The sequence below is a fragment of the Natator depressus genome, chromosome 26 (genome assembly GCF_965152275.1).
Source record: "Natator depressus isolate rNatDep1 chromosome 26, rNatDep2.hap1, whole genome shotgun sequence".
NCBI classification, from domain to species: Eukaryota; Metazoa; Chordata; order Testudines; family Cheloniidae; genus Natator; species Natator depressus.
This window is the reverse complement of record NC_134259.1, coordinates 7314977-7329855: the sequence shown is the minus strand read 5'-3', so window position 1 is coordinate 7329855 and position 14879 is coordinate 7314977. Positions and strand designations below refer to the sequence as shown.

Sequence of the window (14879 nt, the reverse complement as noted above, 5' to 3'; positions counted from 1 at the left end):
GCATGACCTTCAACTAACTGTCCTGCAATTTATTCTAATCGTGTCCCATTTTGTTTTGCTGGTTGCTTGTGCTTGATCTGCTCAGCTTTAACGTTATAGATGGTGTTGCATATCTGCTGATAATGGCCATATGGCCTTGGAGGGCGATCATGTCCCATCACCGAAGTTAGACAATGTTAGGCCTACTCAATGGACAGATGGGGAACTATAACGGTAAAGCCAGCTGCTGTATGAAGTAGCCCTGGTGATTTGGTAAGTGACACTTCGGTAAGTGACAGACTCCGTATGGTAATATTTCCGTAGCAGGGGGTTAGAGAGGCACAATGCTGCGAGAAGCACTGGTTTTCAGATGAGGCTCAAAAGTGAGGTTCTGAACATCTGGACTCATTAAATATCCCCTTGCACTTTACATCGATAGTGCTCCTAATCCTGCTACTTTGCTAAAACTGTGGCTTGAGTAATTGCACCCTGCCTCCCTAAATTCCCCCTGCAGTTTCAGCTGGATTCAGTGATCTTCAGTTTCTTTTCTAAACTGTCGCATTCTGTTGCTGAGCTTTATTAAACAATTGCTTCCTTGTTCCACAGGTAAAGCAGTCTCTCTACATAGACTGCAACCTCTTAGTAAAGTCTGCTGCATATTTTACTGGGATCTTCGTACAAAATGCTCTCTTGTTGAGAGGCACTATTGCCCAATGGATAGGAACTGGACTGGGACTCAGGAGATGTTGGGTCTCTTTCCAACTCTGCCACTGACCTGCCGTGAGACTTTGTGTAATTCACTTCCTCTCCATACGTCCCGTCTATTGGAGGATACTAATACTTTCTTTCTGTGTAAATTGCTTTGAGATCCACAGATGAAAAGTGTTATATGTAAGTAGCTAGGCATTATGTACATGTCAATCCCTATTCTCATTATATTCATGGAAATGGCCATGGTACATCTCATATCCTTGCCTTACATTAGCACCCAATGACCCCCGACGAGTATAAACAGCATTTAAGTATAATTTCATATTTCTCATAGAGCGAGACACCAATCAACTGTCCAGTGGAAGCAACAGGAACCAGAATGAGAAGACAGGCTGAAATAAAGGTGCTTTGGGATATGCAGATAACAACCACTCACCAGTGCATCGAACACAAGGAAGTCATAGGTTTCATTGTCGGACATCTCCATCATTATGTTGAAAAGTGCATCAAGTGTGTCTTGTAAAAACTAGAGAGAGAAGATAATGGGGAAGCAGAAACAGAGGTTATTTCTGTTTCGATGCTGCTCAGGAATCCTCTCTTCTGGTCCCTTTCCCCCCAGGAGCTTAGGGAAAACAGAAAGGGCTTGATCCTGCCCAGCAGAGGTGTGAAAGCTGTATGTGTACAAATAGGTAAAAAGGGATTAGCAGGATAGGGAATGCAGAGGAGCCCAAACGTGCACTGTGCACACTGATACATGTCTGCCAAGCTGCTCCTTCCTAGGAGCAGGAGCAAGGCCAATAAGAAGCGAGCAACTCTCCAGCATGAAGATCACACGTAAGCCCGTATCTGCCATGCCCTGTCCCCTTTCTATCTGGCACAGTTAGGCAGTACAGGAGTGGCTGGCCGTGCAAGGGGGCTTACTCCAACTTTGCCCACACATAGCCTCTGCTTGCAGCGGAGCATGTCAACCTTGTGCTCTGTGCCAAAGGATCAAGGACAAGCCTTCCAAGCACAACATTCCTTTGGCAATCACCAGGAGTCCTGATTTTACAAACACGCCACCATAACTTAAGTAGCTCAGCAAGTAAGACAATTTTCAACTAACCTTCAAAACGAACCCCCATTTCACAGCCCCAGTAAGCCGACGTATAGATTATCCAAAGTTTAAAAAAAAAAAAAAAAAAAAGTCTCTCAAAAATCAGAATTTCATTTTCCCGGAAATTCCAATTTTCAGCTGAAGTTCTCAAGCCTCTCAGACTCAGGCAATAAGTTCTTTGTGGCACAAACAGTCTTTTTCTTGTGTGTCTGTACAGCACCTAGCTTAGTGGAGTCCCAATCCACAATTGGGGCCCCTAGATGCTACCGAAAATAAATAAATAATGATCAGGGTTTTCCTGCACATCATATTTTGCAAGAACTTGCATTGAATTCTCCCTACAGCCCCAATCCTGCAAAGTGTTATGAACATAAAGCCCCCTAAAACTTGTTACTGTCCATGCTATCTCTGGACTTTTCAGTAACTGCACATCTGTAAATGAGCCTGCGTGTTTTAAGCAAGTTAGCACACCCACTGGAATACTGAGATCACTGCCTATCATGCCGACCAGGCCTGTCTCATTGTTTCCTGGTGCTCCCCTGTCTATCTGTATCCACCTGTTGTCTCTGTCTTATACTTAGATTGGGGCAGGGACTGTCCTTTTGTTCTGTGTTTCTATCGTGTGTAGTACAGTGGGGTCTTAGTCATTAATGAAGAAGAAGTAGTAGTAGTCAAGGTTAAAAAGTTAAGCACGTGTCTACGTGTTTGCAAGATTGGGACCTAGCTCTCTATGTACACCAACAGAAGCTGTGATCTTGTACCTTTACAATTTCTCCTCCTTCCACGTCCATTAGCTTCTTTAGGTTGTGCGCTATGTGCTGAGAGTTAGAACGCCAGTTCAACAAACCCAGCAGGTCAACTACCAAGGACAGAACAATGACAATTAGTGACCGATTGCAAAGAACACCACAGCCGATTTACCCTAATGGCTGCAGACCAATAAAGAAATGCAAACAGTGCTTATTTTTCTCATCAGCTTATAAGAAAAAGTCATAATACTTTGTAATGGCTGTTTTGACTTTGCCAGAGTTGCCCTTGCTCTTAGAGACACACCTATAATTCAGTTGGAGACTGGTCCTGCTTTGAGCAGGGGGTTGGACTAGATGACCTCCTGAGGTCCCTTCCAACCCTGATATTCTAGGATTTTAAATCTTAGCACATGAAACATGCAATTTTGCAGACTTCTCATTTACTTAAGAGAGGACACCCATAAGCTGGGAAATCCATCAGACTGAATGATTGACTGACAAATGTTCTTACGTTTCCTTCAGAGTTTTCAGAATGCTTCTTAAAGCTACATTTTAAGCCTCTTTTAGGAAGCGAGTTAAGGTTTGGGCTTCATTGATCACAGCTCTGGACCATCCAGGGACATCAAATTCAGTGACAGACTATAGCTGAGATTTTCAAAACAGACTAGGGGATTTAGACACATAGCCTCCATGAAAGCTACCAGTAGATGTGTGTGTAAATCCCCTAGACTGCTTGGACGATCTCAACCACAGTCTGCAAATATACTTGATCACTACCTTTTAAAGGAAGAGCAGGCACATAATATGCAATCAAGACACAGGCGGCCAAATTTAGTCTAAAGGAAATCTGAGTTGGCATAATTTACACTCTCTCCACCCCAAAACCACATAGTATGTCATGCTATGATTCCCCTTCTAGATTTAGATGGACAGTCTCACAGTCACTTACTAATATGTGACCTATCCCCACATATATATTTTACCCATCACCACTGATTTTGGCCTTGTCTCCAGTTGAATACCTCTAAAACGTGCAGATAACACCAAGCTGGGAGGGGTTGCAAGCACGTTAGAGGACAGGATGAGAATTAAAAATGACCTTGACAAATTAGAGAACTGAGCTTAATTCAACAGGATGCAATTCAACAGAGATGACAAGTACAAAATACTTCACTTAGGAAGGACAAATCAAATGCACAACTGCAAAATGGGGAATAACTGGCTAGGTGGTGGTGCTGCTGAAAAGGATCTGGTAGTTATAGTGGATCACAAATTGAAGACGAGTCAACCATGTGTTGCAGCCATGAAAAAAAACCCAATATTCTGGAGTGAATTAACTGGAGTGTTTTATCCCTTGGGGGAGGGATAGCTCAGTGGTTTGAGCATTGGCCTGCTAAACCCGGGGTTGAGAATCCAATCCTTGAGGGGGCCATTTAGGGATCTGAGGCAAAAATTGGGGATTGGTCCTGCTGTGAGCAGGGGGTTGGACTAGATGACCTCCTGAGATCCCTTCCAACCCTGATAGTCTATGATTCTATGACATAAGAGGTAATTGTCCCTGGGGTGAAGCCTGGAGTACTGTGTCCACTTCTGGACACCACACTTTAGGAAAGATGTGGAATAAATGGAGAGATTCCAGAGGAGAGCAACAAAAATGAGTGAAGGTTAGAAACTCTGACCTATGAGGAATGGTTAAAAAAACTGGGCATGTTTAGTTCTGAGAGACGACAACTGAGCAGGGAACCTGATAACAGCCTAAAAATATGTTAAGGGCTGTGATAAAGAGGACCGATCAATTGTTCGCCACGTACACTGAAAGTAGGACAAGTAGTAATGGGTTTAATCTGCAGCAGGGGAGATTTAGGATAGATATTAGGAAAAACTTTCTAACTTCATGGGTAGTTAAGCTCTGGAATAGGCTTCCGAAGGGTGTGGCGGAATCCCTATCATTGGAGGTGTTTAAGTACTGGTTGAACAAACACCTGTTTGGGATGGTCGAGGTTGACTTGGTCCTGCCTCAGCATACAGTGCTGGACTTGACAACTTCTCGAGGGCCCTTCCAGCCCCACATTTCTATGATTCACACTGGAGGACCAGAAGAGAGTCGCTCTACTTGCTAAACCCCTAACAGGAAGGTGTAAGAAGGTGCAGGTTAAACTAGCCTCTCACCTAATAGTGTCTAAGAGAGTCTTCGTGCAAGGGGGAGGGCCTAGTTCACCTGGCAGACAGTTCTCCCCGCACAGCATAGCGCTCACCCCGCTGCTCGCGCCAGACCTACCGTTCTGGGTCAGTTTGGTGGAGCAGATGAGAGTGGCGATCTGGAAGCTGTCCTTCGTGCTGTCTTTAGTGGGCGTGAAGTTGGCCAAGTGGTGCAGGTTTTTGCCTGGGGGGCCGTCCTTCTCCTCCTCCACTTTTGTGCCAGGAAGAGTTAAGTAGAATTTAGCGTCTTCCATTTTCTTGTTATCGCCCTGTTGATAGAACATAGTTGGGGGAGGGGGAGGGGGTCATTTTCAGATACTGATAATACTCCATCTTGCCCCTGTCCACATAGGAGGCAGGCACTCATTAGCTACGAATACTCTCCAACACAGCAGCAGACTGCATGTTTTTTCAGCAGTTTTCACAGCTGTTATGGACTGGAATTCTTTTTAAGTTGGGCATGGAAAAATCACATTCTATCCAAGGCACTTATCTGGCCTCCATCCTCAGAGTATCTGAGCACCTTGCAATCTTCTAATGCATTTATCTTCTCAACACCCCTGTGGGGTAGGAAAGTGCCGTCACCCTCATTTTACAGATTGGGAACTGAAGCACAGAGATACTAAGCCATTTCCCCGCAAAACAGGAGCTTGTACCTGCATCTCCAAAGTTCTAGGCTAATTCCCTAACCACCAGACCAGCTTTCCTCTCTCTGTATTGTAGTTTATCTATACAGGTGAGTCGCATCATATGCGCATTTAACTTACGTGAATTCAACTATTTGCGCTCCGTGGGGGGGTGGGGGGGGAATTGATCTAAGTTACGCAACTTCAGCTACATGAATAACGGAGCCGAACTCGATGTACTTAGATTGACTCATCGCGGTGTCTTCACTACAGTGAGTTGACAGCTGCCCACCAATCCAGCGGGTAGCGTAGGCAGCCTCTATGGGCTGTTGAAACCTCCTGCTGAAGAGGGACAGCCTTCTCATCAAAAGGAATTCAAAGCCAGCCAAGGCTGGCTTAACAGTTTTAGGAACCGCTTCAACCTCAGAAACGTGCAGACGACTGGTGAAGCTGCATCTGCCAATGAAGAGGCAGCAAAAGCGTATCCCGAACAATTAAAAAAAAAAAAATCACCGAAGAAAAGGGCTATCTTCCGGAACAAGTTTTTAATGCTGACGAGACCGGGCTCTTCTGGAAAAAAATGCCCAACCGCACGTACACTTCAAAATCAGAAAGACAAGCCCCTGGCTTCAAAGCAGCTAAAGACTGTGTGGTTGTGTTGTTTTGTGGCAATGCAGCTGGACATTTAATAAAGCCGGGCTTGCTCTATAGGGCTGCAAATCTCCATGCCCTAAAAGGCAAAAACAAAAATCTCCTGCCTGCGTTCTGGCAACCAAATAAAGAGGCTTGGGTGACGGCAGCATTCTTTCTGGATTGGTTCCACACGTGTTTCATTCCGGAGGCCAAGCGGTACCGCGAAGAGAAAGGACTTGACTTTAAAGTGCTGCTGATCATAGACAATGCTCCTGGCCACCCTGCGGCACTCCGGTTTGCGATTTAAGGGATTTTCAAGGGTAATTTTGACTAGACATGATTTTCGCCTTCTGCCCTAAAGGCAGAAAAGGAAAAGATGTGACTCCATGCCATTTCTCTACAGGCTGTCTGGGTTACGGAGCCAAATATAGCAAACAAGTAAAATGGATTCACAAGCTACGACAGGAATGTATCAGACCTGTGTCAAAGTGATCAGAGATCCACCCAGTGCAACCTTATTTAATGGTGACTTATCCTGACCACAAATTAGCGTGTCACTGGTTCTCAGACTCTGGCGGTTAACAGGTTGAAAGGGATCTTTGCATTGGTGAGTAAAGTAGGGCTTGTGTTACCCGGAGACAACACACATGACTGGGAAAGACGTTTCAGCTAGTACAAGGATTGCACAACCAAGGGTTTTTTTCCCCCAAACTACCTTGTAAATGACTAAATTGTGTTTGCCATCCTGCAGAGTTGTTCCATCCGCATTCATCAGTTTCACAAAGGCCACCCCGAAAGCTCTCTCCGATTTATCCCTGGCTGCAAAGAGAAAGAACATAACCTTCACTAAAAGGGACCTCTAGTCTGTCTCCTGGATTATCTCCCAGCTCCCAACCCATAGGAAGGTTCCTTTTTTACTTGCTGCTACTAAGGAACAAAGCAAGAGTAATAACTTCGGTTTAAAAGGCACTATTTCACTGCAACACATCTCAAGGCACAATAGACCATTTTTACAATAAGATGGGAACACTTCCTTGTTAATGCCTCATTATGTCCAAATTTTCAGTGGGTAGATGCAAGAAGAAATGCACTGCAATTTGCATCCCTACATAGGGGCATGCAATTCTGCATAGAGGTTTAGGCAGACATTTTCCAAAGATGCCTCATTTTAATGTTAATTGAGCATTCAAATCACTTAGGCAGTTTTGCGAATCACAGCCTTAAATGTTAATGTATTTGTTATTTGCATTCCAATAGCTAGGAGTTCTGGTCATAGCTCATGGCCCCATTTTGCTAGGCACTGTACAAATACAGAACAAAGAGATGGTCTCTGCCCCAAGGAGCTTATAATCACTTGTGCATGTAATCAGAGGAATTGCGAATGCAAATGCATGCTTTTCTGAACTCGTACCTACTGCCTCTATTTTTGCAAATCTGGCACCACATCTTGCATTTAACTCTATGGATTTGTGTCTGTGACAGACTGCTAAATAGGAAACCCTGCGTCAGCACTCTGTTCACAACGGCTCCAATCAGGCATAGCAGATTGGAGCTGATGAGGCAGACCTATGCCTAATTTGTGGGTGGTGCGGGGCAGGCAGAAAGGCTAACGAAGCCGTTAGCCAGAGCCCACAAATAGGCACAGGAAGGAAGTGAAAAGGGGGAAAGCAGGCAGTGCGAGGTAAACGCTCTAGTTACACTATGAAGGTGGTGGGACTCAATTATAAACAAACTGCACAGGATGTTAAACCAGCACAAGGGTCTCTGCGTGATTTGTTGACCAAGACAGAAGCAGGACCAAGGAGGCCCTGTTACAGTGTCTTACTGCCCTTTTTGGATCAGTTTCTCAGGCTATGATCTGATCTCATGGGGCCGCCCACGGCTCTGAAACAGCTTCAGGAGATCTCTGGCTATTTAACTTTCTTATTAGCCTCTCATGGACTTGATCTAAAGTCCTCTTGCAACGAGGCCCTCAAGACCTGAGTCACAGCGCATTCCAGCACTGACTTTTGCAAAGGACTTAAAAATAAGAGGAGTAGTTCACCTCCTCGGCACCAAGGACAGGCAGTCCTGTTTCCCATTTTTATAGACAAAGCCATTTTAAGGTTCAAATAACTGTTTCTCCCCATTTGCATTCCCATTTCCTGATTCCAATCAGTAAGTGGGAAATGCCGAAACACACCAAGAAAGGCTGCTGCTGCGGGATTTCCAACCAGAATCAGAAGCAAAAGTGCCGGAAATCCAGTGGGAAAAGCCTGTTTTCTTAGAATAGCAGCCCAGTTTTGCTCCCCCATTATGTTGAGGGGGCTCATCAGAAAAGATTCCCTTGCTGGTCCATGCCAATCCCCAACTCTGAACCATCCCCTTCCCAGCAGACAACAAGTTACAAGGAAGGCCAAATGCTGGTTCCATCTTTGCGGGATGCTCAGAAACATACCTAGGCTATGAAGTGCACAATATACATGGGGGGGGGGGGGGAAACCTCCCTGATCTCTGCTCCAAGTACTTACATTCCTGTGATGATCGGTGACGGAACGTAAACCTCAGATGGCAACGACTGACCTCTTCAATTGCAATAGACACCTGAACATTACGTGAGGGGTCAAATAGAACAACAATTAGGGCTTCTCATATGCCTCTTATTAGGAGGAACACAAAATATTTTACAAACACTAACAAAGCAAGTCTCATAACATGCCCCAATCCCTCACGCTAAAGCCTTATAACCATTTTGCAGATGGGGAACGTATAGCTAGAGAGATGAAGTACCTTACCCAATGTAACACATCAGTGGAAGAGTCAGAAAGAGAATCCAGGAGTTCTTGTCCCAGGCCCTACATTTGAAAACCCATCTCTACTTCTGTTTAAGATCTTCAAAGGATCGCAGGGACTTCAACAAGCAAATGCCATTGAAACTGAATGAAATTTGAGCGTTTAACTCCCATAGGCCCTTTTGAAAGCGTTACCCCCTCATCCTCTTTGCATTATCTTCATGAAAACATTTGCTGAAGCCGTTCAGCCCTGAATCCATTGGTATCTAGGTATTTAAATTACTTTGTGTGTGTGTGTGTGTGTGTGTGCGCGCGCGCGCGCGTGTGCAGATACACACACATGCACAAATATATGTGCATTTGTACTTTATGTTACTGGGAAAGCTCTTCTCAGATGCATCATCTTATAGAAGTACAGGTGGCCAGTTGGCTTGGCCAGGGTTATGCAATCAATCAGAGCCTCAATATTGTCTGGAATCCAGGACGCTCTCGCTCTTCCATCACGAAAAATGTTTAGGAAGTAAATGGAAGGGCCTTTTGAGGTTTTATTTTACCAGGATTCCAAGTGCAGAAAAGCAGGTCTGTTCTTTCCATTTCAGAGACACGCCCCCAACCCTGTCCAATTCAGATTGGCAGTTAAAACCCTTTAGTTATCCCTAAGATACTCTGCTCTGCCTACAGCAGGGGTGCGGATGGTTTTTCAAAGCACACCACAGATCTAGTGATGATACCTTTTCTGCAGCTGAAAGTGGACCAGAGTCCTATTTGCTGAAAAACCAGACAACACTGTCTCTCTAGACCACGTAGGACAACATGCTACTCTACATGTCCTCTGCTGATTCAAGGTTTGTTGATTTGTCTTATTCTTTAGGCTCCATGTGAAGGGAGCAGGACTGTAAAATACACACACTCACCTTTACAGTTTCATACCAGCAAGGCTGCTTGACTTGATAGTAAACAACAGACTTGTATTCGGAGATCCCTTCATAACCAGCACCTGGATGGATAGCTTTCTTTGGGGAAAAAGACAAGCAGAAGGTGAAGATCAAATAAAGTCAGGAAAAAATACCGAGGGTAAAATTTTCAAAAGCCTCTAAGTGACTTAGGAGCCTAAGTCCCATTTCAAGTGACTTAGGCACTTAGGAGCCTAAATCACTTTTGAAAATGGGACTTAGCCGTCTAAGTCATTTTGGTACTTTTTGTACATTTTACTCGTAACCTTCAAAGATTTCCTTACATCAATATTAATGTGTAAATTCAGTAGGACAGAGTCCTAAAATCCATTGTTTAAAAGATTGGAATAATCTAGGGTTATACAGAGACCTAAAGCTCAGCATGCAGAGGCCTCTGTGAGACCTCTGCTTATTTTGGTAAATCACTGCCAAGACTACAATCTAGTCACCAGCTGCCAAGGGATGCAACCTTCAGCTGTGCGCCAGCGGCTGAGCTGCCTACGTGACTAACTGAACCTTAACGCTCAAGTTTGGGGGAAGAAAAATAAAAGTAGCAGAGGTAAGAACAGAACCCACGAGTCCTGATTCCCAGAACCATGCTCTAACCACTGCACTCACCGTACCTATATCCTATGCCTCCTATTGATGTTTGAGGTGGAAAAGACCCATTATGTCATCTAATCCATCCTTCAACCAATGCAGGCGTGTCCATTACATTTTCTATTGCTTTTCCCAGCAATGTAATCACAGAGGTCCCCTAGAATTACCTTAACTGAACAGTCACACAGTCCTTGCACAAAGGATCTCCATTAAGGGCCATCTCAGCTGGAGATCCTGCAGCAGCCCACTACGTGCATAAAGCAACATCTTTGTCACCCACCACCCAAGCAGGTCCACCCTACCTCCAAGAGGTTGCCATCTTCATCATGCACAGACATGGTGACCTCTACATTCTTGGGAGTCTTCTTCTTCCCTTTGTCAAACTCCCCTTCTTTCAGAGTGATGTAGATGTCGTTTCGAACATCACCTGAAACGTTAAGAGACTCCCGGTGAGCCGCTTTTCACAGACAGCCAGCTGGGGAAAGTTACGGGGTTAACATTTCACACCCCCGCATGGGACTTTGACCATGTTATTTCACATCCTTGAATGATACCAAGGGAGCTCTAGATTGAGCCACTGGTCTCATCTTCACCTCAGTTTTTGGGTCAGACTCTACCACGTGCCAATCTTCTTGCTAATAATTCTTACGTGCATGACTTCCACACAACCCCTCTCTTTATGACCACAAATGGACTCATGAATAAAAGGCAAGGGAGCTTCATATTCCATTATGCCATGACCAAGTTTGTACCTTTTGTATTTCTCTTTCCTATCTGCCAGGGTGAATTCCTCCCTATGTGAATTCAATAGAACAGGTGGGGGGAAATGTCACGATGAAAGATGGCTTTTTGATTAAATGGCAACGTTCTTACAAAAAATTCCATTCATTGACATTTTTCAGGTTTCCTTAAGTAAAATATAACAACAGAAACAAAACTGAAAATTTTCGAAGTTTTCACTTCCTGGATGAAATTCCAAAATCTGGTTGGAAGTTTTTGACAAAACAGGAAAATGTTAATCTTCTTTGAAAATTTTAGTGGAAAACACCACACACTTTTCAACCAACTATGGAACAAAGCTCTGCACCACAGGTAAATTCAGGATTTCTGTGTCTTCCTACGTCCTTCACAAGCACGGTAGCAAGTCAGAGTTTGTGCTCATGAAGATAAGATACCTACCGGGCAGAATAATCTCAGGGAATCCCATTTTGCGAGCCACTGCAGTCGATCTGTCGACAAGATGAGAAAAATCCTTCTGAACCTGGGCTAAGTCTCCAGGTAACAGCTTCAGGGAGACCCAGAGGCCTAAGAAAAAAATATAGTACTTAATAAATGTTTACTGGTACAAGTGCAATGTCTATAGTATGACCAAAAAGAAAAGGAGTACTAATGGCACCTTAGAGACTAACCAATTTATTTGAGCATAAGCTTTCGTGAGCTACAGCTCACTTCATCGGATGTTCCTGTTAACTGCTGGAAATGGCCCACCTTGATTATCACTACTAACGGTTTTCTCCCCCCGCTCTCCTGCTGATAATAGCTCATCTTAAGTGATCACTCTCCTTACAGTATGACTATGAACCCTGGGCTTAAGGAGAGAAAACTAATGACTATTTTCTTGTTTGATATATATAATGTAGTATCCCAAACACACAGCTAAAATACGCAACCCCAAGTTTCCACTGGGCCTGATTCTCCAACACTTACTCATGGCTGACTATTACCTAATTCTGCAAATAGACCCAGTGATTTCAGTGGAACTGTCACTGGAGTAAGATACTATTTAATTTGAGCAAAGGTGGTAGAATCCAAACCATAAGGTTTCAGACACATCCAAATCATTGAGGAGAAACAGAGGGGTTGGGTATGATGGGATAAAAGGAGATGTAAGCTGTGGAGTGTAGTTTACCAAGGTAACTACAACACTGGCGGCAAACAAGTTTAGTGGGGGAAATGGACAAGTCTTCTGTTTTGAGTGAAAAGAAAAGGAGGACTTGTGGCACCTTAGAGACTAACCAATTTATTTGAGCATGAGCTTTCGTGAGCTACAGCTCACTTCATCGGATGCATACTGTGGAAACTGCAGAAGACATTATATACACAGAGACCATGAAACAATACCTCCTCCCACCCCACTCTCCTGCTGGTAATAGCTTATCTAAAGTGATCATCAAGTTGGGCCATTTCCAGCACAAATCCAGGTTTTCTCACCCTCCGCCCCGCCACACACAAACTCACTCTCCTGCTGGTAATAGCCTTGATTTTCATGCACGTTGTAAGGAGAGTGGTCACTTTGGATAGGCTATTACCAGCAGGAGAGTGAGTTTGTGTGTGGTTTTTGGAGGGGGGTGAGAGAACTTGGATTTGTGCAGGAAATGGCCCACCTTGATTATCATACACATTGTGAAGAGAGTGGTCACTTTGGATGGGCTATTACCAGCAGGAGAATGCGTTTGTGTGTGGGGGGGGGGGGGGGCGGAGGGTGAGAAAACCTGGATTTGTGCTGGAAATGGCCCAACCTGATGATCACTTTAGATAAGCTATTACCAGCAGGAGAGTGGGGTGGGAGGAGGTATTGTTTTATGGTCTCTGTGTATATAATGTCTTCTGCAGTTTCCACAGTATGCATCCGATGAAGTGAGCTGTAGCTCATGAAAGCTCATGCTCCAATAAATTGGTTAGTCTCTCAGGTGCCACAAGTCCTCCTTTTCTTTTTGCGAATACAGACTAACACGGCTGTTACTCTGAAACCTGTTTTGAGTAAGGATGGAATAAATACTTAGTAAGTATAAGCCACTGGTGAGTCTATTACAGTCTCCCTCCTTGCCCAATCCACAGAGGATACGAGTCTGTTATAGCCCAGCTAGGGAGCTTTCGCAGCTCATGCTTTTAGCTTTGGTGGGGGGATAACATCATTTCACAGTCTGGCCCAGTGGAAGCAACAGACTCTAGTGGCCTTGATTTCTGAACCTTCGCAAATAATTCAATTCCTTTGTAAGAGAGGGAGCCTTTCCCGTGCCCCAGGTTGTGAAGCTGGCTCCTTGTCCAAATGTGCGTACCTTGCCCTTTATGATTCACTTCCTTTGCAGCGATGACTTTGTTGAAGACCGAAGTGAGAGGCTCATTCTCGCCGATTACATGGGAAGTCATTAGAGGGGACATGATTAGCTGTCGCTGCCTAATGTAGGTTTCCATGGCGATTCTGGTAAGCGGAACAACAGAAGATGGGGTGCAGGCAGACTGAAGGCCAAGCAAGTCCTGGATCCAAATATTTCTGACCTTTGGATTTGGCCCCTATTGTCTTTAACAAGCCAAAGCAAGCCCTCCCTCCCCACTCCACCCAAATATGAACCCCCAAACTTTGGAAGAGCCTAGATCTGGATTCAGACTCTGCATCATGAGCTAATCTCTAATTACAATGTCCCTGCAGCGAAGACAGACAAAAAAAAAAAGTTGTAAATCCACGTTATTGTGGAAAGGAAAAAACACCCTTTGGGGCACTTTTTCTAGTCATATAAACAGGCCACGGAAGGAATAAAAAAATTCTCCACCGCGAGTCCCTCGTAATGACATGCTGGCTGAACCAAACGAACTGCTATATTTAGGATTGTAACAACACAGTTCAGCTTACCCAAACAAGCTTCATTTTCATTACTGTAACACGCTGAACAAGTTAACAGCGCCATCAAAGAGCCAGTCTAACTAGAGAGGCAGAAAGGCACAGGTCTGGGGTTTGAATCTCCTCTCCAAACCAGAAATTGTAACCATGCAGCCAGGAATCATTTCACCCCTGACTTCTATCCTCTTTACCCGATTCCTCCTACTCCATCCTTAGACAGATGATGCACAGTGGTGAAGACAAGGGAAATTCAGTTGGATTTGTACTCCCTATCATTTAGTTGCTTTTGAAAATCCCACCCCCAATACCCATACACAGTAGATGGTGCTTCTGATTTTCGAGGTCTTGTCCATAGGAACCCACCCTCTAATGTGCACTGGACTCTGAGGGTATGTCTACACTCACCTGGGATCAACGCTGCGGTGATCGATCCACTGGGGATCGATTTAGCAGGTCTAGTGAAAACTCGCTAAATCAACCGCAGATCACTCTCCCCTTGACTCCGGTACTCCACCAGAACGAGAAGCGTAAGCTAAGTCAATGGGAGAGTTTCTCCCATCAACCCAGTGTGGTACAGAACCGCAATAAGTCAGCCTAAGCTACGTCAACTCCAACTACATGGGTTGACTTAAGCCCGTAGTGTAGACCTGCCCTCAATTCATCCTTCTATGATTTGAACGTTTGATTCCAGGGAGTCTGTCTACTTCAAATCTAGTGCTCAGATACCACCCCGCCAGGCATCTCCCTTCCAGTGGCTGTGTTTTCCCTGTCACAGAGCATAAATCAAGCCGAGGTGGTTTTTACTGATGACACTTGAGTCAATCACCTTGCTGCAAACTTTGGGCTTTACATGACTGGAGACTTTTTTCTTCCAAAAGGATCAGACTCTACAAGTAACCAGTGTGTCTGTATAGGCCTTTCTGATACACCCCAAATCTCCCAT

At 44.6% G+C, this 14879-nt stretch overlaps 1 protein-coding gene across 1 annotated transcript in view; it reads right to left on the bottom strand.

Annotated features, from left to right (window-relative positions):
• DOCK5 (dedicator of cytokinesis 5) overlaps positions 1-14879 on the bottom strand; it is a 127061-nt gene that overhangs the window by 50634 nt on the left and 61548 nt on the right. Inside the window, exons 12-20 of the mRNA XM_074939937.1 lie at positions 13377-13519; positions 11497-11622; positions 10620-10744; positions 9679-9777; positions 8504-8576; positions 6709-6812; positions 4814-5003; positions 2548-2645; positions 1127-1216 (exon numbers count right to left, since the gene is read on the bottom strand). Of these exons, the coding sequence (XP_074796038.1) occupies positions 1127-1216; positions 2548-2645; positions 4814-5003; positions 6709-6812; positions 8504-8576; positions 9679-9777; positions 10620-10744; positions 11497-11622; positions 13377-13519 (1048 nt within the window). The remainder of the gene's footprint in view (positions 1-1126; positions 1217-2547; positions 2646-4813; positions 5004-6708; positions 6813-8503; positions 8577-9678; positions 9778-10619; positions 10745-11496; positions 11623-13376; positions 13520-14879) is intronic.